The following is a 26,477-nucleotide window of genomic DNA, read 5'->3' as shown; positions in this document are numbered from 1 at the left end:
GAGGAAATATGCCTTACCATCAATGGAGTACGGCGCCCTGCTCGTTTTAAATTGTACTGAGATTCAGAAAACGTAAGCAGCGTGCCCAGGGTCATGAAGCAGAGTGGAGCCAGAATTTGCACTCAGGTGATCTCTGCTTTCTAGATCAGGGCTTGGGACTTTGGGTCGTCCTAGCGATCTGCCTAAGACATGTTGTTGTCTACTTTTTTGAAAGGCCTAGGACCCCAGAATTCCTGGTCAGAGTCCCTGGAATGCCAGGCTCAACAAGGTCTGCCCACGGGTGCCCACGCCTGGTGAGCTGCTGATCGTAACTGGGAAAAGCAGGCGTTCAGCCCCGTCCCAGCCCCTCAGCCCTCGGGTCACCCCATTGCCTTATGCGCAGAGAAAGACTTCTCCACCAAGCAGGCCCCGGCCAGGGAGAATGGCAGAGTCTGTGTGTGTCGGGGGATCTTCAAAGAGGACCCACCCTCCAGCTGAGCCCAGATCAGCGTTCTCTAGCTGGGGAATGTAAACACGCTCCGTGGGGCCCCAGCTCTGTGGCCTGCTGCTAGCTGCTCCCAGAGTTCAGGCCAACTCCTGGGCAAGACCCAGGTGTCTGCAGGGACAGCTGTACCGTCCTGGGGGCAGGAGGTGTGGGAAGCTGGTCCTGGTTCCTGGGTTTCCAACTGCATCTCTGGTGTTGACTTTTGAAAACCGCGAGGAGTCGGCCTCCCCTGCTCTTTCTGGTTAAGGCCCCCAAGGAGCAGTCAAGTGCTCCCAGGCCCCAGGCCTCTACCTTTGTAGCTGCACACGCCGTGTTCACAAGGCTGGTGCCCTAACTGCGCGCCACACTGTGCAGCAGAGACTCCGGCCAGCGCTCCGCTGGGGTCATGGACATGACTCTCCGTGGATGCAGACTGCTCACCAGTCTTGAGACTCGTCTTCCCCGGTTGTCCTCGAGCGGCAGTCGATCCCACGCCGGGGGCTCTGGACTGCTGGCCAGGGACTCGAGGGTCACCTGCTGCGGGAGCCGCACTTGGTCCTTCCCTCAGGGGCGGGGAGGGTGACAGCTGCCCTCACCGACAAGGCAGGTGGGTCTTTCTTTTTAGGAGTTCTGCACGTTTAGGAGATGCACCTTTTTAGGAGTTTCACACCTACAAGGAAATGTGATTCTATGTGAAACGTGGGTCAAGGGCAAGGAACGTTTAAAGTTCCCTTATTAGTTCTTGCGAGTGTGGCTTGTAGTGAGGTTATGTGTTTTGATGTCTCTGTGGCTCTGTTACTATAAGTCGTGTTGCTCAGGCCCCGGTAGTTGACTTTGATAAGGAAGCGTGAGGGCCTGGTGAGAACCTGAGTCCCACCCTGGAGGGGCCGGGGGTGGACGTCAGTTGACAGCTGGGCCCGTGGTTTCTGTGTGGTCATCCTGGGTCGTCACCCTTGTCAGCGCAGTTGCCTCACTGCCTCCCCCTCCTTTCTAAATCCCACCCTACTCGGCCTCTGCCGGCACCTCTTATGTCCTCCGTGGAAGCAGATCCTCCCCATTATTAACGTGAGAAGTGCCCGGGGTGGGTGTGTGACAGGGTCCCTGCCCTCGGCATGCAGGGCCTGGCGCGGGGACCACCCAGACTCCAGGAGGGCAGTGGAGCGGCACCCGGTGTCAGCCCTGCCCGAGCTGCGCCTTTCCTGGCCTGGGGAAGACCGGTGGCTCTGAGAGGTAAGCACGCTGACGGGGCCCGCCCTCCAGGAGCCCCAGGCCGGCGCGAGGCAGGCCGTGAGCCGGGGCTCTGGTCCCCGACGGCGAGCACCAGGGACGCCGGCAGTCGGCAGGGGTGCAGCTGGGCCAGCCTGGAGGAGGGCCACCGAGGCTGAGGCCTGGTCCCGGTGCTCTGTCTAGCCTGAGGCCGACGTGCACTCCGCACGCCTAGCAGCCCTGGCACGGCCTTCGTGGTGCTTCTTAGGTCTGGAAAATGTGGCCCCTCCTGAGAGCCCCTGGGCGGCCGCCTGACGGCAGCCGGCTAGGCAATAGGGCGGCCCCTCCGGCTCTCAGGTGTCCCGACGCTCGCCCGACAGCGGCCTGCCCTCCCCTGCCCCGTGGCCGTCTTCTCATCCTGGCCTCCATGTGCGAGGGACCACCGACCCACGGTGGTGGGCCACGAGCCTGGCTGTGTCTCCTCCGTGTCCGAGCCGGCGGCTGTGGCGAGGACGCCTCCCTACGGACGCGCCGCACGGGCCCCGCTGCCCACTCTGATTCCGGCGCCGCACTGCCCCGCGCTGCCGCTGCTCTGCAGCCCTCGCCAGCCCAGCTGCTCCGGCTCTCGCACGGCCGCTCCAGCCGCGGGTGGGGAGACGAGGGCACGCTCCCACCCCCGCTACGGGGCACGCACATGCAGGGGGAGCACGGCCACGTGGGGGCTCCGCACCTGGGCTCCCCTCACCCAGCAGCAGCAGCGCGGATCGTCGTGGGGATTGTAGGTTAACCCGCGATGTGCTTAACTGAGGTTCGTCGCGGCCCCGGCTGTTCAGCCACGTCGGCTCTTGTGTCCAAGAGAAACAGGCGCTGAGCCTGCGTATTCTGTGCACCACACGAGGGTGCAGGGCGAGCGGGTAGACGTGGGCGAGGTCGCCCACGGTGCCCACGGTGCCCGCGGGACCTGGGAAGGGGCCGCGATGGCTGGCCTTGTGCCACAGTCTTTACGGAGTGATTTCCTGCACTTGAGTGGGATTCCCAGTGGCCACCAGGCCCAGTTTAGAGAGGCCGGGGTCCAGGGGATAACAGACCCCTGAGCAGAGCAGACAGCTGGGGCTCCGTGCGGCCCGGCAGCCTTATCAGAGCGCCCCCCAGCTCCCGGGGATGCTTTGGCAGCTCCGCTTTGCAGGTGGGGAGACCAAGGCTCCGAGAGGAACTGACCTACACAGGGTCCTGCCATGCTCATGGGCTGGAGCCCAGGTCGGTACCAGGTCGGTGGGCTTTGGTGGCCCCTCGCGCTCCCTGTTCTGAGGAGCAGGGATCAGTCCGTCATCTGCAGCGGGCGCAGCGCCTCAGCCTTTGTGCAGCCCCGCCCGTGGGCCCCAGGGTGCTCCCCCGCTTGGATAGGGCAGGTTTCCCCGTGGCCGTCTGAGCGGTCCTGGAGGGGAAGAGCCAGCGTGGCTACAGGGCCACGTCCGCTCGGTGGTTTTCTCGAAGCTGGATCTTCCCTCGGAGCCGAGGATGTGGAGGAAGTTGATGGTGGGAGCCCATGCGACGCCCAGTCGTCGTCTGACTTTGGGAGGCTGGCCTCCGCGGTGCAGCCTCAGAGGCTCCTTCCCAAGGAGTCAAGTCAGCGCTCCCCAGAGTCAGGGGAGCACGTCACCCAGCTCTGCTGACGAAACTTTTCTGCCACACTTTTAGCCAAGAAGAGCTCACGGTCCGGCTTCCAAATAATGCAGTCAATGACAATATTCCGTTACTTAGAAAAAGCTGTTCCGCTGTAGTCATGTGTGCTTTCATTTGTGTGTACTGCGTGTGTGTGGTATAAAACACACGGATCACATCAGAGCCGTACACTGAAGTGTTCCAGGTGCGTGTGAAGAAATGATGAGATGTCTGGGGGTGAGGGGCGGAGGGGGAGATGGGCCACACCGTTGGACACAGGGGGTCACCACACTTCCCTTAATAACAGAAAGACGAGAAAAGAGGGAGGGTGGTGGGCCTGAGCACGTCCCAGGGCCGCCTGCTGGGACCTGCGTCCTGCCCCATGTGCACTCACCCCTCCACTCCTGCAGGAGGGGGTTCACAAAGCAGGACTCGCTGTCTTGCTGACGGTTGGCGGGGAGCCTCTGTCATGCCCTGTCCCTCGAGGGAGCCCGTCGATCGCTGCCAGACTGAGCACTGCTGCTGCTGCTGCCGGGTAGGACCTCGCAGGCACGCATCTCGAAGCTGGGGTTAGGAGGGGAAAGAACCAGAGTTTTTATTCCGGGAGTTTATTTTTTCTCTTTGCAAACCTTTAATCGACGTTAAAAATAGTGCACGTGGGGCTTCCCTGGTGGCGCAGTGGTTAAGAATCCGCCTGCTAATGCAGTGGACACGGGTTCGAGCCCTGGTCCGGGAAGATCCCACATGCCGCGGAGCAGCTAAGCCCGGGTGCCACAACTACTGACGCCCACACGTCTAGAGCCCGTGCTCTGCAACAAGAGAAGCCACCGCAATGAGAAGCACGCGCGCTGCAATGAAGAGTAGCCCCTGCTCGCGGCAACTAGAGAAAGCCCACGTGCAGCAATGAAGACCCAACACAGCCAAAAATAAATTAGTTAAACTAATTAATTACTTAATTTAAAAAAATAGTGCATGTGACACAGTGCTTCCTGGAGAGCAGGAGCAGGGTCGCTGGAGGGGTGCATGGCCCGGGGTTTCCTCTCAGCAGCCCGCGCTGGGGGCATCCCGGAGTCTGCTGGCCACCTGCCATTCAGGCGTGGCCCCAGAAGCCAGGGCACCATCCCCACTACAGTGAAGGGTCCCAGGCCCAGGTCTGGCCAAGCCATGTGGGGAAGGCAGTCTGCCCCGTGCCAGGATCCTGCCCGAGGACTCAGAGGAGGGTGGGTGGGGGTGGGGGGTTTTACCCCACGTGACCTGTGGAAATGATGGGGGCTGTGTCTGGCAGGGTCCCCTATACAGAAAAGCGTGGCCTCAGGGCCAAGGCTAGATGCTGGACATTCGTGCAGGCTGGTTCCCCACCCATGGCCTTGCTCCCTCTGCCTTGGATGGATGGCCATCACTGAGACATGCAGTAGATTTTAGGACGCAAGATCAACATACAGAAGTCAACTGTATTTCTGTGCGTTCGCCATGAACGCTGAAACTGAAATTTAACATGGCAGTGTGGTGCCATTCCTACCAGCCCAGCCTTGCTGCTGGTTTTCCGTACCCTTTGGGCATTTGCACTCTTCATGGAGCAGGTTTTTCCATGCAGGAGCTTTTGTTCAGGGGTAAGTTGGGGTTTTTCAGGTGCCTCCTTCCTTATTCTCTTTCCTAACCCTATGCAAGCACCTCTGGCCGCCATCATCTCCTGGGATGCCGGAGGGCTGCCACCCAGGCTCTTGGGCCCAGGGGTAATGCCTCCTAGAGGGAGACTGCACTCTAGTTCTCTGCCGTGGCCTGAGGTGTGGGTGGGCATGCTTGGTGGAAGGCAGGGGGAGGTGAAGGGGAGAGGTGGGAAGGACTGTTGCTCCTTGGAGCTTGGTAAGGAGGGTGGGCCTAGGGCTTGGCAAGTGCCACTTATGGCAGGTTTAGAAATTTCCAAATAAATCTCTGTTTATTAATGGTAAGCAAAAACAAACAGTGTGGTATTAATGGAGGGAGAGACACAGATCTGAATAGAGACCCCAGAAACTGTCCCACATCCGCACCTTGATTTTCGGCAGAGGCGTAAAAGTAATTCAGTGGAGAGTCTTTTCAACAAACCGTGCTGCAGTAGTAAGACACACACAGGGGAAAAGTGTGTTGATTCCTTGGGCTCTTCTATGTTGACCGTCATGCCATCTGTAAATACAGACAGTTGTATTTCTTCCTTTCCAACCCGAGTGCCTTCGCTTGCACTTTCTTGCTTTCTTGCCCTGGCTGGAACATGTAGTGCTGTGTTGAATAGCAGTGGTGAGGGTGGGTCTCCTCACCTTTTTCCCAATCTGGTGGGGGGAGGGGCAGTTTTACATGTTACATACCAAGTTGAGGAAGCTCTCCTCTATTATTAGTTTTCTGAGAATGTGTATCACAAATGAGTTTTGAATTCTGTCACACGCTTTTTCTGCATCAGTTAATATGATCATGTGGTATTTATTCTTCAGCCCGTTGATATGAGGGGTTTATTAGATTGATTCTTGAAAACTGAACCAGCCTTGCGTCTGTGGAATAAATTCTGCTTGGTCATGGCGTATAATTTTTTTTAATATGTTGCTGAGTAGGATTTTTGCATTTACATCTATGAGAGATTTTGGTCTATATTTTACTTTCTTTTTCATTCTTTTTCCTTTGGTACTATTTTTGTCTGGCTTTGGTGGCAAGGTAACACTGGCCTCCCAGAGCAAACTGGGAAATGGTTCCTTTGCTTCTGTTTTCTGGAAGAGCTTATATAAAATTGGTGTTAATTCCTCTTTAAGTGTTTAATAGAATTCCAGCGAAACCATCTGGGCTTGGACACAAGGTTCTGGAGTCAGGCCTGCGATAGCTTTAGTGACAGCCAGGCCCTGCGATGGCCGTCCCTGGAGGGGCTGGCGGGCCGGCTGCACCAAGACCTTGAGCAGCACTTTGCTTCCTCTTGTTGTGGCCGACGGCGGACCCTGCTCCGCTGGGGCTGGGGCTCCCCCCATACTCACACGCGCACTCACGATTTCCACCCGCCAAATGCTTCCAAGCAGGGCCTGACCCGCTGGCGGGGCCACGTGTGAGGGAAGGGGTTTGTGCGGGAGCTCTGGGGGCTGCGAGCAGATGTGGGCATCCAGGCGGGTGTTCCAAACCCCCTGCAGCATTTCCTGTGATTTCACCAGTGGTTGGTTCTCAGGAGGTGCCAAGCCCGGGAACACTGGGCTTGCTGATCAGCTGGACGTTCCGGCTAATAATGTCTGCGTGGGACATATTTATTCTTTGCTGAATGACTCAGAATGATCCCCATGATCTTGGGGTGCTGGTTTCGAGAGCTTGTTCTTACTGCCTCGGGGGAGGGTATGGTGGCAATTCCATGCTTCTGGAACACCAGCTCGGCAGAGTTGTTCCACTCTGCCCCCCACACCCCCAGCCATCCTGGCTTCTCCTCTGCTTCACGTGGGCCTCTGTGCCCCCTCCCCGGGATGTGGCTGCCTGCTCCCTTTGCCTGGACCACCTCTCTCCCAAATATCCACGGCTGTGCCCTCACCTCTGGGTCTCAGGTGTCACTGTCCTGACGCTGTCTCCTTGACCTCCGTCCTCCTCCAGCCATTTTAAATGACAAAATGTAAGTCAACCGACTCTCTGTTGTCCCTAATTTTCCTCCTTAGTGTTATAGCCTTTCAGGGCAGTCTAACTATGGCGGGGGGGGGGTCTTAGTTCAGGCTGCTATCACAAAATGCCGTAGGCTGGGTGGCTTATAAGGAACCAATGCCTTTCTCACGGCTCTGGAGGCCGGAAGCCCAAGACCAAGGCACTGGCCGTTTTGGTGTCCAGTGGGTTCTCTTCCCCGATCTCCTTGCTGTGTCCTCACGTGGTGGAGGGGTGAGGAGCTAGCTCTCTTAGTGACAGCCAGTGCCCTCTCTTATGAAGGTACTGATCCCCTTCACGAGGCCCCCATCCTCGGGATCTACTTACCTCCCAAAGGCCCCACCTCCTAGTGCCATCGCGGGGTGGGCAGTAGCATTATGATATATGAGTTGTGGGGGCACTGGAACATGGTTTGTGGTAGCAGGCGTTCCCCGCAGTAAGCTTAGCACTTAGAAGAACATCTCATGTGAAGATGTTGCTTAACAAATGTATGTGGAATGCATCCAGGTCTGTTATGTAGCCACGCTTCCTGGCCAGGAGCTGCTGGGCCAAGTTGCATGGGGTTCTAGGGCCTCTGTGGCCCCTCAGGGGTAGACCCAGTGTGCTGCAGCCGGGGCCACACGGCAGGCAGGCCTCTCAGCCACACCGTCCCGCTCCACCGCTGGACTCTGGCCACGAAGGCCTCGGGGCTGGACCAAGCGCCTTTTCTCTTGGGGTCCCTACAGGTAGCCCCAGGGTGCACTGAGTGGCCCTGTGCCTGCTGCTGTCTGACACAGGCCAGGGACAGACAACCAGGGGGTAGCACAGCCCAGCAGCACCTTCTGGGGGTGAGCCTCACCTGCCTCTGTGTGAGGGCTTGCGGGACAGAGCGTGTCCTGCAGGCGGGTCCCTGGGCAGAGAAGGGCCTGGGAAGGAGCTGGGTCGGGAGCGGCAGACCTGGCCCATTTCACACCCTTTACCTCGTCTGCACAGCATAGGTAACAGGGCGGCTGGGAGCGTGAGACAAACGGGCACGAAGCTCCCTCTGCGCTGCGTGTCCCTGTGTGCGGTGTCCGCCTCTCACCCTGCCCCAGGCCAGCTCTTCCCCTCCTGCTCTCTCCTTTGTCCAGCCTCCCACGGTGGCCCATTAGAGTCACCAGAATAGTACCGTGAAGAAACCAGATTGGGGGTTCTTGGGTTGCAGGGCTGGCACAGGAAATGCACTGGGAAATCAGCACGCAGATCCTCTGTGACTCGGAAGACCCCAAGTGAAGTCCATTCCATGAGACTGGCTCGTCGTGGCTTCGAATCTTGAAACTGTTTGTGTTAGCATTTCTGAGTCTCGGTTTCCTTATCTGTAAAGTGAGAATGCCGACGCCAGCGTCCCCAGGGCTTAAACAGGGTCACAGAGGTGCGACTGTGCTGGTGGGCCAGCGAGTCCCTGCCCTGCCCTCCACTCTCCTCCCCCACCCAGCTCTGGCCCCCGCCCCCGCCTCGTGCCTGTCCCTGTCCCTGTCCCTAGCAGCACTCCTGAGGAGCCTCTGTGTGTGGACCAGCCTTGGGTGCTGGGGAAACGGCCAAGAGGAAACGCACAGAAAGGTGCAGTCTTGGCTCTGGGACCTTGGGAGGTCCTCATCGGGCTGGGAAGCTGGGACACCCACACCCGCCGGCCAGCGCACGGCCTCAGGACCCAGGGGACAGCGTGTCCTCACGCCAGGATGCCGGAGCAGCCCCCCGCCCCCGAAACCAGCCCCGCCTCCAGAGCCTGCTGCAGGCCTTGGGCGGGTTCAGCAGGCTCCGGCTGCGGGAGCGTGGTTTTCCTCGGACTATAAAAATTGATTTGCAGTATTGTCTTAGGAGAAGGACACCTTCATTCATTTACTCCGTGAGCCTTTATTGAGCACCTGCTTTTTGCTGGGTGGGTCTGCGGTGGGCAGACCCGGCCTTACGCTTGTGGAGCTCAGTTTGGGGGGGTGGAGCTCCAGGGGCTCTACACAGCGGGTTCAGCGGATGAGGCAGAGAAGGCTTCCCCGAAGCTGAGGGTTGACAGGCGCTGGAAGTGAGCGCTCCAGTCAGGGGAAGCGCATGCGCAGACGCCCTGGGAGGAGACAGCAGGCCAGGTTACCCGGCTGCAGGGGGTGGAGATGGGGGGTGGGGACCGAGCCGGTGGTCGGTAGACGCGTCCGTGTTAACTGCACCGCGTGGTTTTCCTGCCTCCCCTGTGGGGACCTGCCAGGGAGCCCGGGCCACCGCGCCGTGAGGAGAGCCACAGGCAGAACCTTGGGCGGGGGCTCAGCGTCTGCCACTCGGCGGCCGAGCTGTGGGCCGGGAAAGTGCCCGGTGCCCTGGGCTGGGCCTTCCCCTGGCCCGGAGGTCCCTCCTCTCCCCTCTCCCTCCCCGGCCCGGGGCCGCGCAGCAGCCGCCGCCCACTCGGCCTAGAGGGGAGGGGTGGTCCTCGCCCCCCAACCCCCGTGCAGGGGCGACCCCGCCCGCCTCCTGACCCCGCCCCTCCCGGAGTCCCGCCCACACGCCCAGCCGCGTGCTTGCGTCACCGCCCAGCCGGCTGGATCCGGTTCCAGCCGAGCCCAGCCGGCCTGACATGCGCAGTGCGCGGGGGCTGCGGCGGCCGGGAGGTGCCGCGCTCCCGGGCACACCTGGCGGCCTGGGACGCGGAGGTCAGTGCGCCGGGCTGGGAGCGGGCCGTGGGGGCTGGGGGGCGCGGGGGTCCGTCCTGCAGGGCGGGGCGGGGGCTCGGCGGCGCCCTGGAGACCCGAAACCGGGGTGGGGGCGGGGAGGAGGAGGGGCCCGGCCCGCTTAGTCACGCTTCCAGACGAGAGGGTCCGGAGCGCCCCGCCTTCCGGGCCCGGGGTCCTGAACCGCGGACAGGCTGCGTGGGGCCGGGGCTCTGAGACGCGACTCGACGCGCCGCGCCTCCCTCTCCCCGGGCGAGGCCTTGGGTGCCCGCCGACCGTGGGCTGCTTCTTCCATCCCGGGACCCACGCCAGTCCCCTGGGCTCTGCCGGCCCCACCTTCTCTCTGTAAGAGCGGGGAGTGGTCTGGATCACGTCGCTGTCCCCTCCCCCAGGCTGGGCTGTCATCACCGTTGGCGACCCGCCTTCGGGGCCTTTATAGCCGGAGGCCTTAGCCCTGCAAGGTCCACCGCCACAGAGCGCATTGAGTGTCAGGGCTTGGGGGCGGAACCCACCAGGGCATCTACCATTTTGCTTGTGAAATTATCTGGGTATGCGTAGCTCTTTGCTTGGCAATGTGAGTGTTTAGTTTTTTAATTCATTGTTACACTCAGGAATTCTTACAAAGTGTGGGGGGTATTTTCCTCGTGTGATGAAATGACTTTGGAAGTTACACTTAACAGCGGATGGAGCACAGCGGATGGAGCTGACATCGTGAGGTGCTACATGCACGTTTAACGAAGCCTTTGGATTTTCCTGTTTCCTTCTTTTGGAGCCACTAACATGTTTTGTTTTGTTGACTGAAGAGCCTGCAGCCTGGTGCCTGTGGGGCTGGAGGGCAGCTGGGCCCCTGTAAGGCCCGCGGTGGAGGTGGGTTAGGACGCGGCCCCAAACGGGTATATCCACTGTGTGCCCGGTCGTGCAGTTTTCTCTTCCAAGGACGCAAGGCGCAGAAGCCGCTGGGGAAGACAGTCCAGAGTCTGCTGGGTTGACACGGGGTGAAAACGTAATTGAAAATCTTGAGCAAAAGTGGGATTGTTTTTGCTTTGAGGGAAGCAGCGTCGGACGCTGTGGGAAGCCTGGCGCCCCAGGCCCACCTCGAGTATGGGGGAGAGAGAGGTCTGTGTGGTCTTGTGGTATGCTTTTCATGCGTTCAGAATATGATTTTCATTAAAATGGCAAGATCCGTACTGTCAGATTAGGAACGACTGTCTGCTAGTCTTTCAGAAGTTGCTGGAAGTTACGCTCTCTGTGTGTTAAACGTTATGTCTAGACTCGCAGCTCGTTCGCTTGATGTTCCGCTCAGCTCTGCCCACGCTGGCTGTCCATCTCCCGGAACTGCATTTCCAGGTTACACACAAGATGCAGCCTGAACTCCTGGTCAGTCACACGTTTCCAAAGATGGAAGGAAAGCAGCTGCTTGTAGGGAGGAGGTGGGTGTGGCCGGGGCCTGCAGAGCCGGGGGCAGCTTCTCTGAATACACGAAGCCGACCTGTGTGACCTTTGCCTTCCGATAACGGGACAGTCCACGTTAGGCTGTTGACCGTGCAGAGTGCAGCTGGGCCCCAAGCTGTGTTGGCCTCTCAGCAGCGAAAGTGATGGGGAGGGTTGTACATCATTCTCCTGCCTAGAACCAAGGAGGGCCCACGGGCCGGTCCTGCGTGTGGACATCAGAGCTCCTGCAGAGGCCAGCCAGCCAGGGCCTGTTTGCTCCCTGCATATGGGCGAGATCAACCCAAAAGCTTAGCCGAGATTCTGGGAAGCAGTGAGAGCCGGTGGCCCTTGGGATCTGGGGGCCAGGAAGGCCTGTGCCGTCTGCAGCTAGGAGGGGGTGTGGGGTCCTGGCCCTGGGCCACTGTCCTGGGCCTGCTGGTGGGAGACCTTGGGGCTGTGAATGAAGGTCTCCAGTGGGCAGTGGGGGTGGGTGACGGTCTCTTCCTGTCCTCAGGAGGCCTTAAAGACTGGGTGTGTAGGAGCCAGGTTCCTGCTAAAAGTCAGCCAACGAAAGCCACCCCCCATAAATGCCTGGTAAGAAGAATCGGTGGACCTCCTCAGCCCACCCCCGCCCCGGGGCTCATGGGGAAGCCGGGTAGCTGCTCTGGAAATGGAAGTGGTACCAGGGGAGGGGTAGATCGTGTGGCCCTCCTACCAGCTTCGTTCCTGCTGGGCTGGAGCTCTCCCTGATGGAATGTGCTGCATCTTCTCTGTTCTCCTGCCCCCTCTGCCGTGGGGCCTGGGGTCTCAGCTAAGACCTCAGTGGCCCTGAGGTCCCCGTGCCGCACCTCAGCAGCACGTGACCACCCCGCCCCCAGCCTGTGGTGCCCGTGTTATACCTGAGCCGGGTGCTCCTCACCCTTCCCCCACAGGCCTGCGGCAGCTCGGCCACAGATCAGCCTGTGTCCCCCGAGGCCCCAGGCCCGGGCTTGTCGGACACGGTGCCTGGTGGGGGAGGTGCTGGGTGCATCAGGTTCCCGCGTCCAGGCCCTGGGCCTCGCGTGCCGGTGCTGACCTGCCCGTGCATCTACTGGCTTTGGCTCTCCTTTGACCACGTGTCCCTGCGGCCTCTTCCCCCGGCTCCTCCCTAGACCGCAGCCTCTGAAGGGAGCCGAGGGATCTCCCCCATCCTGGCTCTCCCCCGAAGCTGTAGCCTGGCTTTGCTCCATTGTCCATCCAAGGGCAGGAACGGATGGACAGCCTGTGAAAAGGTAAAATGAGTAAATGTCTCAGGACTTTCTGCTCCCAGAAACGAATCTGATCTCTGTAAACACGGTTCCTGTCTCAGGGCAGTTAAACCAGGCCTCCTGCTGTCTACAGGCCAGAGGGCGTCCTGCCCGCCCCCCCCCCCCCCCCCCCCGTCTTGCAGGTGTGGGCCTTGCAGAGAGGCTGTCCTTGCTGACCGGGACCCCCGTCCAGAGGAGATGAGAAGTTGATCACAGCACGGCCTTGGGAGAGCCAGGAGTCCTGCCGTCATCCAGGCTGAGGCTCTGGGGGACCTTGAGAGAGTTTTATAGGCTGGTCATCACAGCACAGCCTCGGGAGAGCCAGGAGTCCTGCCGTCATTCAGGATGAGGCTCTGGGTGGTCATCTACTCCCTGGCTTTGGCACCCCGATCTGTGTTTCGTGTGTCTTCTGGCTTTTCAAGTGCCCGGTGGCACGTAACACACGTTCATTTGAATCCTTGGGTTACAAGAGAAGCAGAATGGAAGTTAAGTCTTCTGGTCGCCGATGCCCCCGGCCCGCTGAGCGTGCAGCCGTGCTCAGAGTTTTTTGTTCTGAAGCTGGTCTCTGACAAGGGCCAGTGTCTCCAGCCCAGGTGGGGGCAGGTCCTGCCGGCAGCCAAGGCCACAGGCTTGGAAACGGTTGATGTGGAAGACCTTTCCCAGAGCCCTGGCCTGTCTGCAAGGGCCACGTCCCTCGGTGGCACAGCCCCCCGCCTGGGCCGTGGCTGTGGCGACCCCCCCACCCCTTGAAACCCTCACCTCTTCCTCTGTAACCCAGGAGCTGGGCTCCAGCGGGATCCGCGTGTGTTTCTGGCCAAGAGGGTCTGACGGTTTCGATAACGTCCAAGACCCACGTGGAAGGGGACCAGGGGTTGATGGGCTGGGAAGGGGAGAGACGTGGGCCAGGGAAATGACGCCCTTCCTCCCAGGTGCTGTGGTGGTAGAGCCCAGGGCTGCAGACGGGGCGGCGCTGGGCAGGATTCTTGGGAGGGCTCCATTTCACTGATTCTGGGACCCACTGGGGTTGAGCGTTTCCTTGTGCTGTGCGTGTTGACAGCAGATCACAGTGGCCCTGGGGGGCGGGGGGCGGGGCCAGGCTTTCATGTACTGTACGGGGACTTCTCACAGTGTCACCTCACGTGGATCTGCCCTGGGTGCGGTAATGAAGCGCGGAGGCTGTATTTTGTGAACTGGTATGTGTTTCAGCGTGGGCCCCTGTGCTTGTGTATCCTGGTTCAGGCATTTGAAAACATCTGGTGTCTGCAGCATCTGGATGGAGGAGCTGTGCCCTGCTCTGAACGGCCGCTCAGCCCGGGGCAGCCGCTGTCCCTGTCCTCCAGGAGCTCACTTACCTCCGGCCGTGCGCTCCTTGAGGCCAGAGCCCGTGTCTGCCTCAGCACCGGCACCGGCAGCAGCAGCGGCAGCTCTGCAGGGCACCGGGCCCGTCACCCACGGCCCACAGCGCTCGCAGCGTCCCTGCTTGCGTGGCCCAGCCGCTCGCTGGGTTGATCAGAGCAGCGTCCTGCGTTGTGTGCATGCTTTCTGAAGTTGTTTGGAATTGGGTTGGTTTTTTTTGGCGGAGCTGCGAGACTTGTGGGATCTCAGTCCCCTGACCGGGGATTGAACCCGGGCCGCAGCAATGAAAGCCCGGAATCCTAACCGCTAGGCCACCAGGGAACTCCCTGGAATTGGTCTAGTTTTAATCAGAGTACTGCAAATAAAATGAAGAGGGTACATATCACTGTTTCTATTTCTGAATTAGAGGAAACTCAGCATCACTCACAGGTTGGGGGAATGAGCGTTCAAAGAATCTAACAATTTGTAACTGAAATCTTAGTGTCTCCTGTGTGTTTCTGCTCTTGTTCTGCAGGGAAGCTGGGGGCGGGGGGGAAGGCTCATGGCGTCTGTGTTGCCCTTCAAGTTGCATCTAGTTATTTCAAAACACAAAGTTTTATTTAAATATTATAGGAAACACTCCCTCTTTTGTTCTTCATCATTTTCAGGAAAGGAAAAAGGAATTGATTGGCTACCATGAGTTTCCCTTTTGACTTTTAATAATTGCAATAATGCTCCTGATTAAGGTTTAGTTTTCAAGCTGAAGCAGTGTCTCAAAGGAGCTGCAGGCGGGGACTGGGCGTCCTGCCCGCGGATGCCTGGCTTCAGAAGCGGAAGGAAGAAGGGGCTGTGTGGCCTGGGGAGGCGCCAAGTCTGGGACCAGTTTCCTCTTAGGTGCCCTCCCTTCCACCCCTGAGCTCCCGTCGCTTCAAGGTTCATCCGGCTCCATGGGACTTCCGGGAGAGAAGCCGGTGCTTCTGGCCTCAGCGGTGTTTGGACAGAGACCTGTGGTTAAGGATCACTCTGGCGGGGGGGTGCCTGGCGGGGACCTGCGCTCTGACCACCTCTGGAGAGTTGCCGTGCCCTTGGGGACGCTGTCTGGCCTGTGGACAGACAGCTGAGCCGAGTGACTTGACTGCTTGTGCTGCCCGGGCCCCTGCCCCCGCCACCTCAGGGTCACTTTGACCCTAAACCCAGCCCTCACACTGGGGTCAGGTCACGCCTTACAGCTCATCCCTGGTTCAGGCTTATGTTTCATTGGCAAGGATTTTTAACGCACACCTTTCTAGTCCCCTAATTCTGTGGTTGATGGGTTTCGCCTGGACGGAGTGGGTGGGTTAGGGGCCCCACCCCGGCCTCCGCTGTCAGCAGGCTGGCCGATGACCCTGTCCCCGTGTGTCAGTGGTCAGCAAGGAGCAGCCCCCCCCGACCCCGGCCGGGAAGTTCCACCCGGGGGGTGGTCCCTGCACTGCTGGCTCCAGCCAAGTGCAGGCTCCTCATCAAAGCACGTTCGCGGCCACCACTGCCCAATGGCACTTGCCGGGTGATAGAAGGGAAGCTGGACCCCGACACTGAGTTCGATGCTCTTTGAAGTAGGAGGCTTCTGAGGAACACGTGGGTGACGGGCACTGCCCTCTCCCCACCGTGTTGGCCCCTCTGAGCCCACGCCCCTGGGGCTCCCCCAACTCTGCTGGCATCAGGATCAGAGATCCCGCTGTCAGTCGTCCCGCCCCCCCCCCCCCCCCCGGCCTCCCAGCTGAGCAGGACCTGGCTCTGGGCCTGAGCTCGGAGGCGGAGAGAACGGCCCCTGCACGGAGCCCCGGCAGCACGGGGCTCAGAACTGCCTGGCTCCCCGCGCTTCTCCTCCTGAGCTGGTGGGGGACCAGAGGGTCTGCAGGCAGGAGACCCCCTCCCGGGCTACACTGTTCCCCGCAGCTGTGTAGTGTAACCTGTGAGCACGAGGCAGCAGGGGCCCCCCAAACATGGTCCGTCTCAGGCCACCCCAGCTGACCTTTCCTTCCTTGGCTCCCCCACAGACCCGTGACCCCCAGAGTGGAGAGCCAGACCCCCACCCCTTCCTGTGTGTTGGGGCCTCCGGGCGAATCCAGTTCAGAGCCCTGGGCAGGAGCTGATTAGAGGGTCCGAGCCAGGCCAGTGGGAGCCCATGCGGGAGGTCGGGGAGGTCGTCGTGGTCTAGGTGCCCCTCTCAGAGTGGGGCCTGAGAGGCCCTGGGGGGAACCACACTGGGACAGAGGGATCCTCAGGACCGCCCACCTCCAAATGCACACACAACTCGAGAAAGCCTCACCTGAAAGCCAAACACGTGGTCGGGGTGCAGGAGGACCCCAGAGAAGGAGAACCGACCCATCTAGTAGACGGGCTCCTCTGTGCCCTTCCGGGCCTGTGCCGGGCCTGCCCCACCCTCCCGGGTCAGCCTTGGTTCATAGAGGAAGACTTTGCTCCCTGAGACTGGAGGGAAGGAAAAAGGTGGTTGGAAGAGAGGCCCGTTTGTAACCTGGGACACCCTCACAAGGCAGTGGGGACGGGGGGCCACTTGTGCCCGGTCGATGGAGCGTTGCAGGACGCCTGCCCTGTCAGTGTCTCCTGATGGCCCCGTGCCCACAGGCCAGGGACCGAGGCTGTGGTGCTACTCCCTGAGTCTTGGCCCCAGCCCCCCACCCCCGTAGTGTCACCGGCAGGGGCAGGGCAGGCCTGTCCCCATCACGGAAGTGGCTGGGGAGGTACGAGGCAAGGGGTCTTCCCGTGGTGGCAGCGGTCCCACGGTGACCGTCCTTCCAGTGTGTCCCATTTTCATCTGCATTCCTGGCCAGTCCTCAACGAAGGAACTGGAGACTGAAGTCCAGTCTGTGGCACCAGTGGTCGGTGCCAGCCTCGCTTCAAGGGATCACAAAGGGAGAGGGGGGTCCCCCTGCACGTTCTGCTGGCACTTCCAGTGCCTTGAAGTTGCAGGACCCCCTGGGCTCCCCGGGGTCCTCCTATAGGGGCAGGGTTGTGGGTTTTCAGTCTCTGGTTCTGGCTGGGGTGTGACCGGTGACACTGCCTGTCTCGGGGTCAGGGCAGGGCCGGTGGCCAGAGCACGAGGCCCGCCAGGGGTCCAGGCGCCCTGCTTGTGGACAAGGGCTGATGGGCCTCCTGGCCTGAAGGACCCGAGCCTGTCCTTCTTCAAAGCAGAGGGTTCTCTGCCTGAACTGAGCCTGTGGAAACCTTTCCAAATCAAGGTCATGCCGTTTCTGCTCTGTGTCTCTTGCCCAGAGTCACGGGGCTGGATGCTTCCTTCATGTAGTTGTGTTTTCTCTGTGTCGCTATTCCCGTAAGAAGTCAGCACGTTTCCTTTTGTTTTGTTGTTTATTTAGTGCATTTCCTGGATGTACTCGGTGCCTGTGTTGCCCAGACGCCGGTAAGGGTTTAAGTGCTAAACGCGCCTTTAATCACCTGTGTGCTGCGCTACTTAATACGGTGCGTGCAGACGTCCATGCGTGGATGCAATTTGTGCCTGGACCTCCAGGGCCCTCCAGGCTCCACCACGGTCCTCCAGGGCCCGCCAGGGCCTTCCGCGGTCCTCCAGGGTCCTTCGGGGCCCTCCAGGGCGGCCGTGGCTTATCAGCTTGGGTGCACATCCTGCCAGAGGTCTTCCACACAGGTTGACTTGTTTTTGTGCCCTTTGAAACATAGCCCTGAAGAGCTCTAACTGGAGAGGGGAATATGTTGCTGAAACTTAAGTTTTCACCTCACTTCGTGTGAGGGCCTGTGTTTTGTCTGGAGCAGCAGCGCGGTGCGGTGCTTTCGAGGAGACCCCAGCGGTCAGTTCCCCATGGTTGTGCTAAGTTGGGGAGACGGGGTCTGTGTTCCAGAGAGCAGTCGTGTTAACAACAGTGACCCTGCTGCCCCCAGGCCTTCCCCAGGAGTGGGCCTGGCCTGTGGGGAGTCCCGGGGTGGCTGTGGTCCGCAGGGCTTTCTGGGGGTGAGGCTTCTCCTTTCCCTGAAACTTGGTCCCCAGAAGGGCCCTCACAGGCTGCGGTTGTGGACTCCTGCATTCCTTCCAGATGGTCTTGGTGTTTTCGTGGGCTGTCCCCGCCGCCAGCAGTACCAGCGGGAGGGGCGGGGGCCCCCAGGCCTGAGTGAGTTTAGGGAAAGGACACAGGTCCCACAGGGGGACCGTCCCTGGGGCTTGGGCAGGTGTGCAGAGCCCAGGGGGTCAGAGGTGCTGGCTTCCTCACGTGGTCCACACCAGGGTTTGGCCCGGTAGCGTACGTTGTTTAGTTGGAGTAGCCAGCATTTAAAGTTTAGGAGATTCACCTGTAAACGTGTTTCCAGCTTTTCTTGAGTCCAGTTAGCTCAGCGTTTGCCCCGGGCCCCCAGCTCCCCTGGCTGCCGCGCCCCTGTGTCTTGCCTGGCCCCTGGGCCTCATGGCTCTGAACAGCTCCTCTCGGGGGCCACGGAGTGTGGGCTCCCCCCACTGCCACATCAGGGGCACCACCGGCCAAAGCGAGAGTGATTGAAAGAAGCTCTTTTTGTAGTTTCCAGAGTCCGTGCCTAATACAAGACCTAGGTCCTTAACGCTGGACGTTCCAGCAGCCCCAGGGGAGGCAGTTGGACCCTTCAGGTGCCCCCCTCCATGGGACTGCTGGGGTCCACGCCCCCTCCCTCCCAGGCCCACGCTAGAGCCCTGGCCATGTCCCCCTCCAGCCTCCTTCCTGTGCCCTTCCGTGGGGACAGTGGCACCTCGGGCCATCACTGGGCCTGCAGAGTACCCCAAGAGCCCTCAGGGAGTGGGACCTGGCTCCCGTCTCTTGTGTGACCAGGCTTAGCCTCGGGGAAGCAGCCAGCACCCTATAGGGTCAGAGGGGCTTGGGCAGCAGGGGCCTGGACCTGGATTTGGAGGACACCACCGTGTCATAGTGACAGTGGGAGCCATGGGGGGGGGGTTGCATCCACCCTGGGGGCAGATGCCTCTGACCCTTCCATTCCCTTCCCAGACCTGCCCAACCTGCTGGCCTCCCTCGGGGGTCAGTGTTGGCCAATCCCCAGCCCTGACCCTTCCCTGGGACTTAGGGCCTGGTGGCCGGTGCAGTGCCCCCCTGGGTGGCCCAGAGGGGCAGGGCTGGCCTGCTGCTTTTAGTGCCAGCTTCTCTGTGAGCCAGGGGGTGTGTCTCCTAGACCCCAGTGCACCCCACTTCGGATTTGTGACAACGTGGAAGGGCCTGGAGGGTGTAGTAGTGCTGGAATAAGTCAGACAGTGTGATTTCACTCACGTGGAATCTAAAACACAAGCAGGCAAACCAGAGATGCAGAGGTCAGTGTGGTGGCTACCAGAGGGGAGGGGCGGGGGAGGGCAGGGCAGGTTAGAGGCTCAACCCCAGGGTGACAGATGGAAACTGAAGGTTTGGCTGTGAGCACGCTGTTGCATCCACAGAAGTAGAAATTTACATAACGTTATAAGCCAGTGCTACTCCAGTGAAAAATACCCTGGTTTAAAAACGTGATCTTATTCCCCGTCAGCGGAAGTCTGACTGATACTGGCGTTAGCGTTTCAGGCATGGTTGTGATTTTTAAAGCAAACACACACCCTTCGGGCAGCTGTGTGGTCAGAGCCCCTGCTGCCCTGTTCTCCAGGGTGTTCCAGCCTCCTGCCTCTCCCCCCTCCCTCTCCCCCTCACTGTCCCCCTCTCTCTCCCCTCTTCTCCTCCCCTCTCCCCCACCCCCGTCTCCCTGCCTCTCCCCCTCCCTCTCACTGTCCCCCGCCTCTCCCCTCCCCCCTCCCTCTTCCCTCCCCCTCCCTCTCCCCTCCCCTGCCTCTCCCCCTGCTTCTCCCTGCTCCCCTCCCCCTCCCCTCCCCCTCCCTCTCCCCTCCCCCTGCCTCTCCCCCTGCTTCTCCCTGCTCCCCCTCCCCCTCCCTCTCCCCCGCCTCTCCCCCTCCCCCTCCCCCTCACTGTCCCCCCCCCCCCCCCCCGCCTCTCTGCCCGGCTACAGTGCAGTGTGGGTCGGGTCTGCATGGAGCATACATGCAAGGTGGCGGGTCACCACTCCTCCCCAGGAAAGGAGCCCTGAGCCCCATATGGAGGCACCTCCTGGGCAGGTGGGCTGTGTGTCCCGTGTCAGGGCTGCCAGGAGTCACCCGGTGCAGCCCTGAAGCTCCACGGCAGGTAAATCCCAGATGGCTTATGGAGAAGGAGGAGCTGGGGAAAGCAGCTCTTTTGTTTGAGAAGATTCCGGAAGGAGCGGGAGTGGAGTGGGAACAGAAAGATGGTCAGGGATTGGCATTTGTGACGGCCTGCCTGCCGGGGCATGAGAGGGTCCCCGCTGGGCCTGAATCTCCGGGATGGGGGCTGTGGACGCTGGGTGTGCGGGGCCAGCGCCAGAGGCCTCCCTGGAAGTGCTGGGGCCGTGGCCGGGTCCCCAGGGCTTCCGGCCTGCATCACAGTGAACTCGCTGGGTCTGGCCTCCGGGGTGATCAGGAGACCAGGACTTGTTTGGTTTGCGGGGTGGGGGATCGCATCACAGGTCCCAGCGCCTCCTTCCCGCTCAGCCCCAGAGAGACTCTCCCAGGCACCTCCTGCCGCCCTTGGAGCCTGGGGGGGGGGTCCTCGGCGGGTGCGTGTAGCACCCGCCCCACCCTGCAGGACTTCCCCCGGGATCCCAGGACGAGCGGCCCAGCGTGGGCCACGGGGTCCAGGGAGCCGCGGTGGCACCTGCTCCCGAAGCCCTGATGGTGGTGCCCTTGCTTCCAGGGAGCCGTGTCCCCGGAGGAGCAGAGGGTCCTGGAGAGGAAGCTGAAGAAGGAGAGGAAGAAAGAAGCCCGGAGGCGGCTGCAGGAAGCGGGCATCTCCGTGGCCCAGAGCCCAGCAGCCAGGCGCTCGGGGGCCGCGCTGGCCTTGGACTACCTGTGCAGGTGCGCGGCCCGGAGGGATGCAGGCAGACCGACGCGGGCTGCGGGCTCAGGGCCCCCGGGGGGGCGGCTGGTCGCAGCCTCCGCAGCTGTGTCTGGGGCCAGGGGAGCCGCCTGCTCCCCGCCTGGGCGTCTGGCGCCCGGAAGCGCAGCTTCAGCCATCGGGGTCAGCAGTGACAGGTCAGTAGTTGCGGGCGCTTGGGCAAGGCTACCCCTCAGCCTCCACCTCAGATCAACAAAATGCAGGTGAAGAGTCTCACTCACCTGCCCCTCATAGTGTTGCGACAACCTAACAAAATAATGGCCTTGGAGCTACCATGAAAGACTCATGGGCCATGTGCTGAGCATGGCATCTCACCGCCACTGTCAACCTTGTCACCCCACCTACATCACCACCCGCACCGACGTCACCACCGTCACCATTCACGTCACCACCACCACCAATCGCGTCACCCCCCCCCCGACATCACCATCCACGTCACCGCCCCACCGTCATTGCCACCATTAGCATTGTTGCTGTCACCACCATTGCTCTCGTCACATGTCGCACACGCCCCACATCTCCCTCCAGGAACCTGTGTTCTTTCGTGGAGTCCTCGAGATCCAGCCAAGGGTTGGGGTTGGTGGCTTGGAGCCGGTTCAAGAACAGAGTTTCTGGGGGCCCTGCAGAGGAGTCTGGAAGGGCAGGGGAGCCTGAGGACGTGTGTGAACCCAGCGATAGGCTGGGAGGGGGCATTTCAGAGCCCTGTCTTCCAAGAAGGAGGAGCTGCCCGGCCGCCCTGGCTCTGTATGAAGCGGAATCTTCCTGATTCCTGGACCGGGCTGAGCACCGATGAGTCAGCTGCACAGGCAGCCCAGGGTCCAGGCCTCCCCCTCCTCCTTGCCCCCGTCCCCCTCCCGCTCCCCCTGCTGTCTCTGAAGCCCGTGAGGCTGTGGCAGAGCATTAGACGCTACCCCGCGTCTCTTCCAAGCCTGGGGCCCCGCTGGGCCCGGGCAGGGCTCCCACCTGCTGGATGGACTGGGGCTTGCCATTCCCCCAGCCCCAGCCGGAGCCTGCTCTGGCACAAAGGGGGGCACAGGCCGTAACCGGGACGGGTGCCCTGGGGAGCCTCGGGCCTTGTGCTGGGCCTGCCTGAGCCCCCGGGAGCAGCCCTTCTTCGGCTCTGCTGGAATCTCCGAGCGCGCCGTCCCTTCCTCGTGGGGGCCTGCTCCCGTTAAGATCTGCCCGCCTCCCTGTAGGAAACACGCCTTCGATTCAGTGCCTCCCTCCCCGCCCAGGGAAGTCCGGGTGCCTTCCTCGCACTGCAGGGGCCACCATTGGCTGGCCGGTGGGGACCACGTGGAGCCCAGTGGGAGGGGAGGCCCAGCCTGTGCACCGGCGGAGGGAGCTGCCCGGCAGCCTCCCCTGACCCTGGGCCTGGCCCTGGGCTGTGTTCAGGGGGTGGGGGGTACGGGGGTGGCCAGCAGGCCCCTCGTTGACACCTGGTCCCGTCCCGGCACCTTCCACCTGCAGCTGAGGTGATATTTTCCGTGGTGAACACGGCCGTACAAAGCAGCCAAGAGAGGCACCTGCAGGCTCCGCTGTCACTCGGGGGACTGCTCTGAAGACGGTGGTCCTGGGGAGGGGACCGCGGACCCACTCAGCAGCGCAGACGGCCCTGCCCAGCGCTCCCCAGGGGACCAGAAGCTGTGGGGTGCTGTGGCTTCAGAGCAGCCGTCACATCTGGGTCCTGCACCGCAGGCAGCGCACGTACCTGCCTCTCACCCCTCTGGGTCGTAAGAACATCCTTCGGCCCTGACCTCACAGTGCTGAGAGCCGCGTCCTCGTGGGAGCTGCTCGCGGTGCAGCACCCCCTTGAGAGGGTCGGGCTCCGCCCTCACCCCCGGGGCCTGCGCTCCCTCCCTGCTGACCTCTGACCTCTCACTTCCCTTGCTCACCAGAGTCACGCAGATGCTCCATCTGTGGGTCCCTGCCTTCTGGGGAGGCATTTCTGGGCGGGGCTGGGGGCCCCCGTGGTCACTCGGTCATCATTCACGTGGTCCTGGTGTGTCTGGGAGCCTCCTCTGTCCGTTGTGGATTTCCGTGGGGCCGCACCACCCCCAGGCCTCCAGCTGGGTGCCCTTTGCTCCCCGTGGGCCCGGACAGCCCATCTGAAGCCAGTCCGATGCTCCAGACACCCGAGCTGCTTCTGGGGCCCGGCGGACCACAGGGTTGAGCTGACCCTGGTCAGAGCCCTGGGGTCAGGGAGGAGGGAGTGCTTCGGGCCGATGCCCAGCTCGTCTGCGTCACCAATGCAGCAGTGAGGGAGCCAGGCCTGAGGTGGTCCTTCCCTCCCAAACCCCCTGGCAGCTCAGGAGGGACCTTGAGACCCTGGGAAGAGCGAGGTCTTCCAGGGCAGATGAGTTGGCCAGGGCGCGATGCAGGTGGAATGACACAGTAACTGAACTGGGGCCAGTGCGGGGGCATTCTTTATTATAAAGACTGCTTAACTGGAGCGAGAGCGAGAGCCCTGTGGAGACTGCAGAGGAGCAGATGTAAGGGGCCGGGCCGAGCCCAGGGAGCGTAGGGGCTCACGGGCAGCAGGGAGGTCATGGGAGCTGCGCCAGCACACTTGCGGGGAAGCGGTGCACTGCAGAACCACGGGGGGCACCGTGGACATGGACACCAGAGAGGGCTGCTTGACCGCGCTCGGAAGGAAGCTCCCTCCTCCCCACCCCGTGTGTCCAGCATCTTCTGTGTAACTTTGATTCGTCTGGGAAGGAAACATCTTGAAGGGCCATCTCCACTTTCGCAGCCAGAGGATGAGAGACAGTTCCGCCGTTACTGGCAGCAGGGAGCGGCCCCACTGGTGGCAGTGGCCCACACACAGCGTGCCCTCCCAGTGGGGCCAGCAGAGGAGCCTGAGATGGCCAGGGGCCGCTGACTCCCCAGCCTGGTGGCCCTTCCTCTCTCCCTTTCTTCCTCCCCTCCCTCGAGTCGCCCACCTCCCTCCCTTCCCCCTCCTCCTGGTGGGGCGCCCCTGCAGGTGCAGAAGACTGAGCTGGGCCCTGTCGTGGGCACACACGTCGCCCTGGCCTCGCCACTAAGCGCTGGAGGCGGGACTCCAGGCACAGGCGGGGTGTTGGTCCCCCAGGAGCTGTGGCCAGGTCCGGCTCGTCGGTGGCTGCCACGCGAAGTGCCCGTGGTCCCCGGGCAGACATGGGGCGGGGCCTGGGTGGTTGTGCCATCACGTGACACGGCATGTGGGAAACTCCACAGGCGTGAAGCGTGTGCTTCTGCCTCAGCCCTGCCAGCCACGGGGCTGCTTGTCCTGAGAGAATGAACCAGCTGGGCGATTAGGGAGGCCGACCCTCCCGCCGTCCTGCAGCCCCAGAGCCCGCACTCTGCCCACTCCACGCCGCCAGCGCCCGGGTCCCAGACACACAGACCTCTGTCCGTCTCGGGGCCTCCGCCCCAGCGTTCGGGTCTCCCCTGGGCACCAGCTCCCGACGTGGCCTGCTTCCTCCACCTCGGGCCCCTTCAGCCTGGGCTCCACAGGAGCAGCCGTGCTTTGCCGCAGCGTCCTCATCACCTGGGGGCCCGGTGTGTCCGAGGCCTTTGGGTGGTGATGTGCAGGCTGGGCCAATGGGACCCCTGCGTGGCCCTTGGGGTCAGGGCTCCTGGCTCCTCCCTGACGCCCAGCTCATGGCGTGAAGGCCACGCCTGCTCCAGTCGGCAGTCCTGCCGTCCTGCACGATAAACGTTTCTGGAAGAAGGACTGAGTTTGTGAAATTCAGAGTGTTCACGTTAGGATCGTGGAACGATGGCCGTGCAGGGCTGAAAGAAAGTGTCCTTGTGCCCCCTGGTCCTGCCGTCCTGGCCGAGGGCCCCCGGCAGGCGTGCGGGGGCGACGGTCCTCCTGGTGCAGAACCCTGAGAGCCCCCTCCCGCCCTCGCGCTGGGAGGGTCCTCTGCAGATGTCCCGCCCCCCCCCAGCCAAGGAAAGGCCGCCCAGGCCAGTGGGTGCAGGCCTTCCGGCTCCTCCTGTGCAGTACCTGAGTCGTCGTGTCCTTGCCTCCCCAGGTGGGCCCAGCAGCACGAGAACTGGAGGTTTCAGAAGACGAGGCAGACCTGGCTGCTGCTGCATATGTATGACCGTGACCAGGTGGGTGCACACTCGGTGCGGGGGGGGGGGTGCCCTGGGGAGCACCCCGTCCAGCCCTTCGTTTTACAGAGATGAAACCCGGGCTCGGGGAGGGACCCGCTCAGTGTCAGGGAGTCAGAACCCCTGCCAGGTTTGCCCAGCGGCCGGACTCATCCGTGGAGCTCCAGGCTCCCAGCTGCAGGAGGCGGCTGCCGTTCAGGAAGGCCACCGTCCGCGTGCTTGGAAGTTCCACCCTCCCCCTGTGGATCCTCGTGGGGTGTGGCTATCAGGCTGAGGCTGGGAGCTGCCATCACCTCCAGACACTCCAGTGTGCGCCTGCTACACCTCAGGGCGTCCTACGGGACAACAACCCAGCCTGAGTCAGGGCTCCACGTCACGTGGTCACTACTACACGTTCTTGGTGACATCCTTGGGCGGGGGCCTGTCGAGAACCGCACTCACCCGGTGTCTGCCCCTCTGTCTTGTCCAGTCTGGCATGTCCCTCATCTTACTGACCCTCGTGACCCTGACGTGCTTGCAAGGGCAGTCGTGTGGTAGGGCGTGGCCGGCGTGGTTGGTTAGGTCCCCACCCGACTCGGGGAAATAAATGTATGTGTTCGTCCTCCTCGTAGCTGGTCCGTGGTGGCTTGGTGTCGATGTTGATCCCATGACGCGGGTGGTGGCTGTCGGGTTTGTTCCTACAGAGTTACTGATTCTTTCAGTAACAGGCCCCTGTCTTTGGGGGCTGCCTGTCTCTTGTCACTCTCACTAGCCCGCTGTGGCCCTGTCTGGGGCTTTTCTGTTTCCTTCATCCCGTCTCCGATAAGGAGGAGCTTCGCCACCCCCGCTCCAGTGGACTGTGGCTTCCCGCTTCAGCGTGGACTCTGCTGTTTTATTCAGTGGCTTGTAATCCATTTATCTGGGGCCGCCGTCACCATCTGTGACGATTGTGTAGCTTTCATTATGATGGTTAAGTGGCTCCACCGGCGGGGAAGTTGAGGGCGGACTCGGCCCTGCGTGCACTTGATGGGGTTTGGGGGACCCTCCGTGGAGGAGGCACCTGTGAGCTGAGTTCTGAAATCAGGCCATGGCTGTTGGGCGGGTGGGGGACAGCGGGGTGCAAAGCCTGGGCCGGGCCAAGCCAGCAATGCCGCAGGAATCGGAGCCCCAGGCTGGGGGATGCTGCCTGGGCCTCCTTCCCCAGGACCACCCCCCACTCCTGCACAGCCCCGCGCCCACTCCCCACTGGGCCAGCTCAGGGCACCTGCCCCTCCTCCCTGTGGCCCTCAGGTTTTGAAGTCAGTGTGAGTCACTTGCTGCTTTCGAAGTGGACTTCCAGTCGCCCCTGTTTTTAGCCCCATCTTTTAAGTCTCACTTCCAGCAGTACCCACACAGCCAGTTCTGGAGTCCCGGGCTTGGGTGCGGGGATGGTCTGCAGCATGATTTGCGTTTCTCAGCTTAAGCTTCACCTTCATCAGATCTGCTGAGTCACCATCATTCATCTCCAGCCCCAAAACCTTGTCACTCTTATCTTTTCCTCTACTCTCTTTGTTCTAAGAGATTTATCTCTTTATTATTTTTTATTATTTTTTAAATAAATTTATATTTTTTTATTTTTGGCTGCATTGGGTCTTTGTTGCTGCACACGGGCTTTCTCTAGTTGTGGCAAGCGTGGGCTACTGTTCGTTGCGGTGCGAGGGCTTCTCATTGCGGTGGCTTCTCTTGTTGTGGAGCACAGGCTCTAGGCACGTGGGCTTCAGTA

General features: G+C 61.4%; 1 protein-coding gene and 1 long non-coding RNA gene across 7 annotated transcripts in view; both read left to right on the top strand.

Annotated features, from left to right (window-relative positions):
* Positions 1-26,477, top strand: part of CHLSN (cholesin) — a 98,883-nt gene that overhangs the window by 71,218 nt on the left and 1,188 nt on the right. For 3 of the 6 annotated variants that reach the window (XM_089895491.1, XM_089895493.1, XM_089895494.1), the window contains 2 exons: positions 20,435-20,595; positions 24,655-24,736. In XM_089895491.1, the coding sequence (XP_089751617.1) occupies positions 20,435-20,595; positions 24,655-24,736 (243 nt within the window). The other 3 variants (XM_089895497.1, XM_089895495.1, XM_089895496.1) reach the window with 3 other exon arrangements.
* Positions 9,702-14,086, top strand: LOC111169367 (uncharacterized). The gene is made up of 4 exons (XR_002643191.3): positions 9,702-11,063; positions 11,579-11,658; positions 12,216-12,335; positions 13,590-14,086. It is a non-coding gene; the product is annotated as an uncharacterized LOC111169367 (long non-coding RNA).

This window comes from Delphinapterus leucas, chromosome 15 (assembly GCF_059928025.1).
Source record: "Delphinapterus leucas isolate spDelLeu-1000000601 "Yukka" chromosome 15, BTC_Dleu_Yukka2, whole genome shotgun sequence".
NCBI lineage: Eukaryota > Metazoa > Chordata > Mammalia > Artiodactyla > Monodontidae > Delphinapterus > Delphinapterus leucas.
Note: the sequence above shows the minus strand (reverse complement) of the source record. Positions and strands in the feature narration are given on the sequence as shown.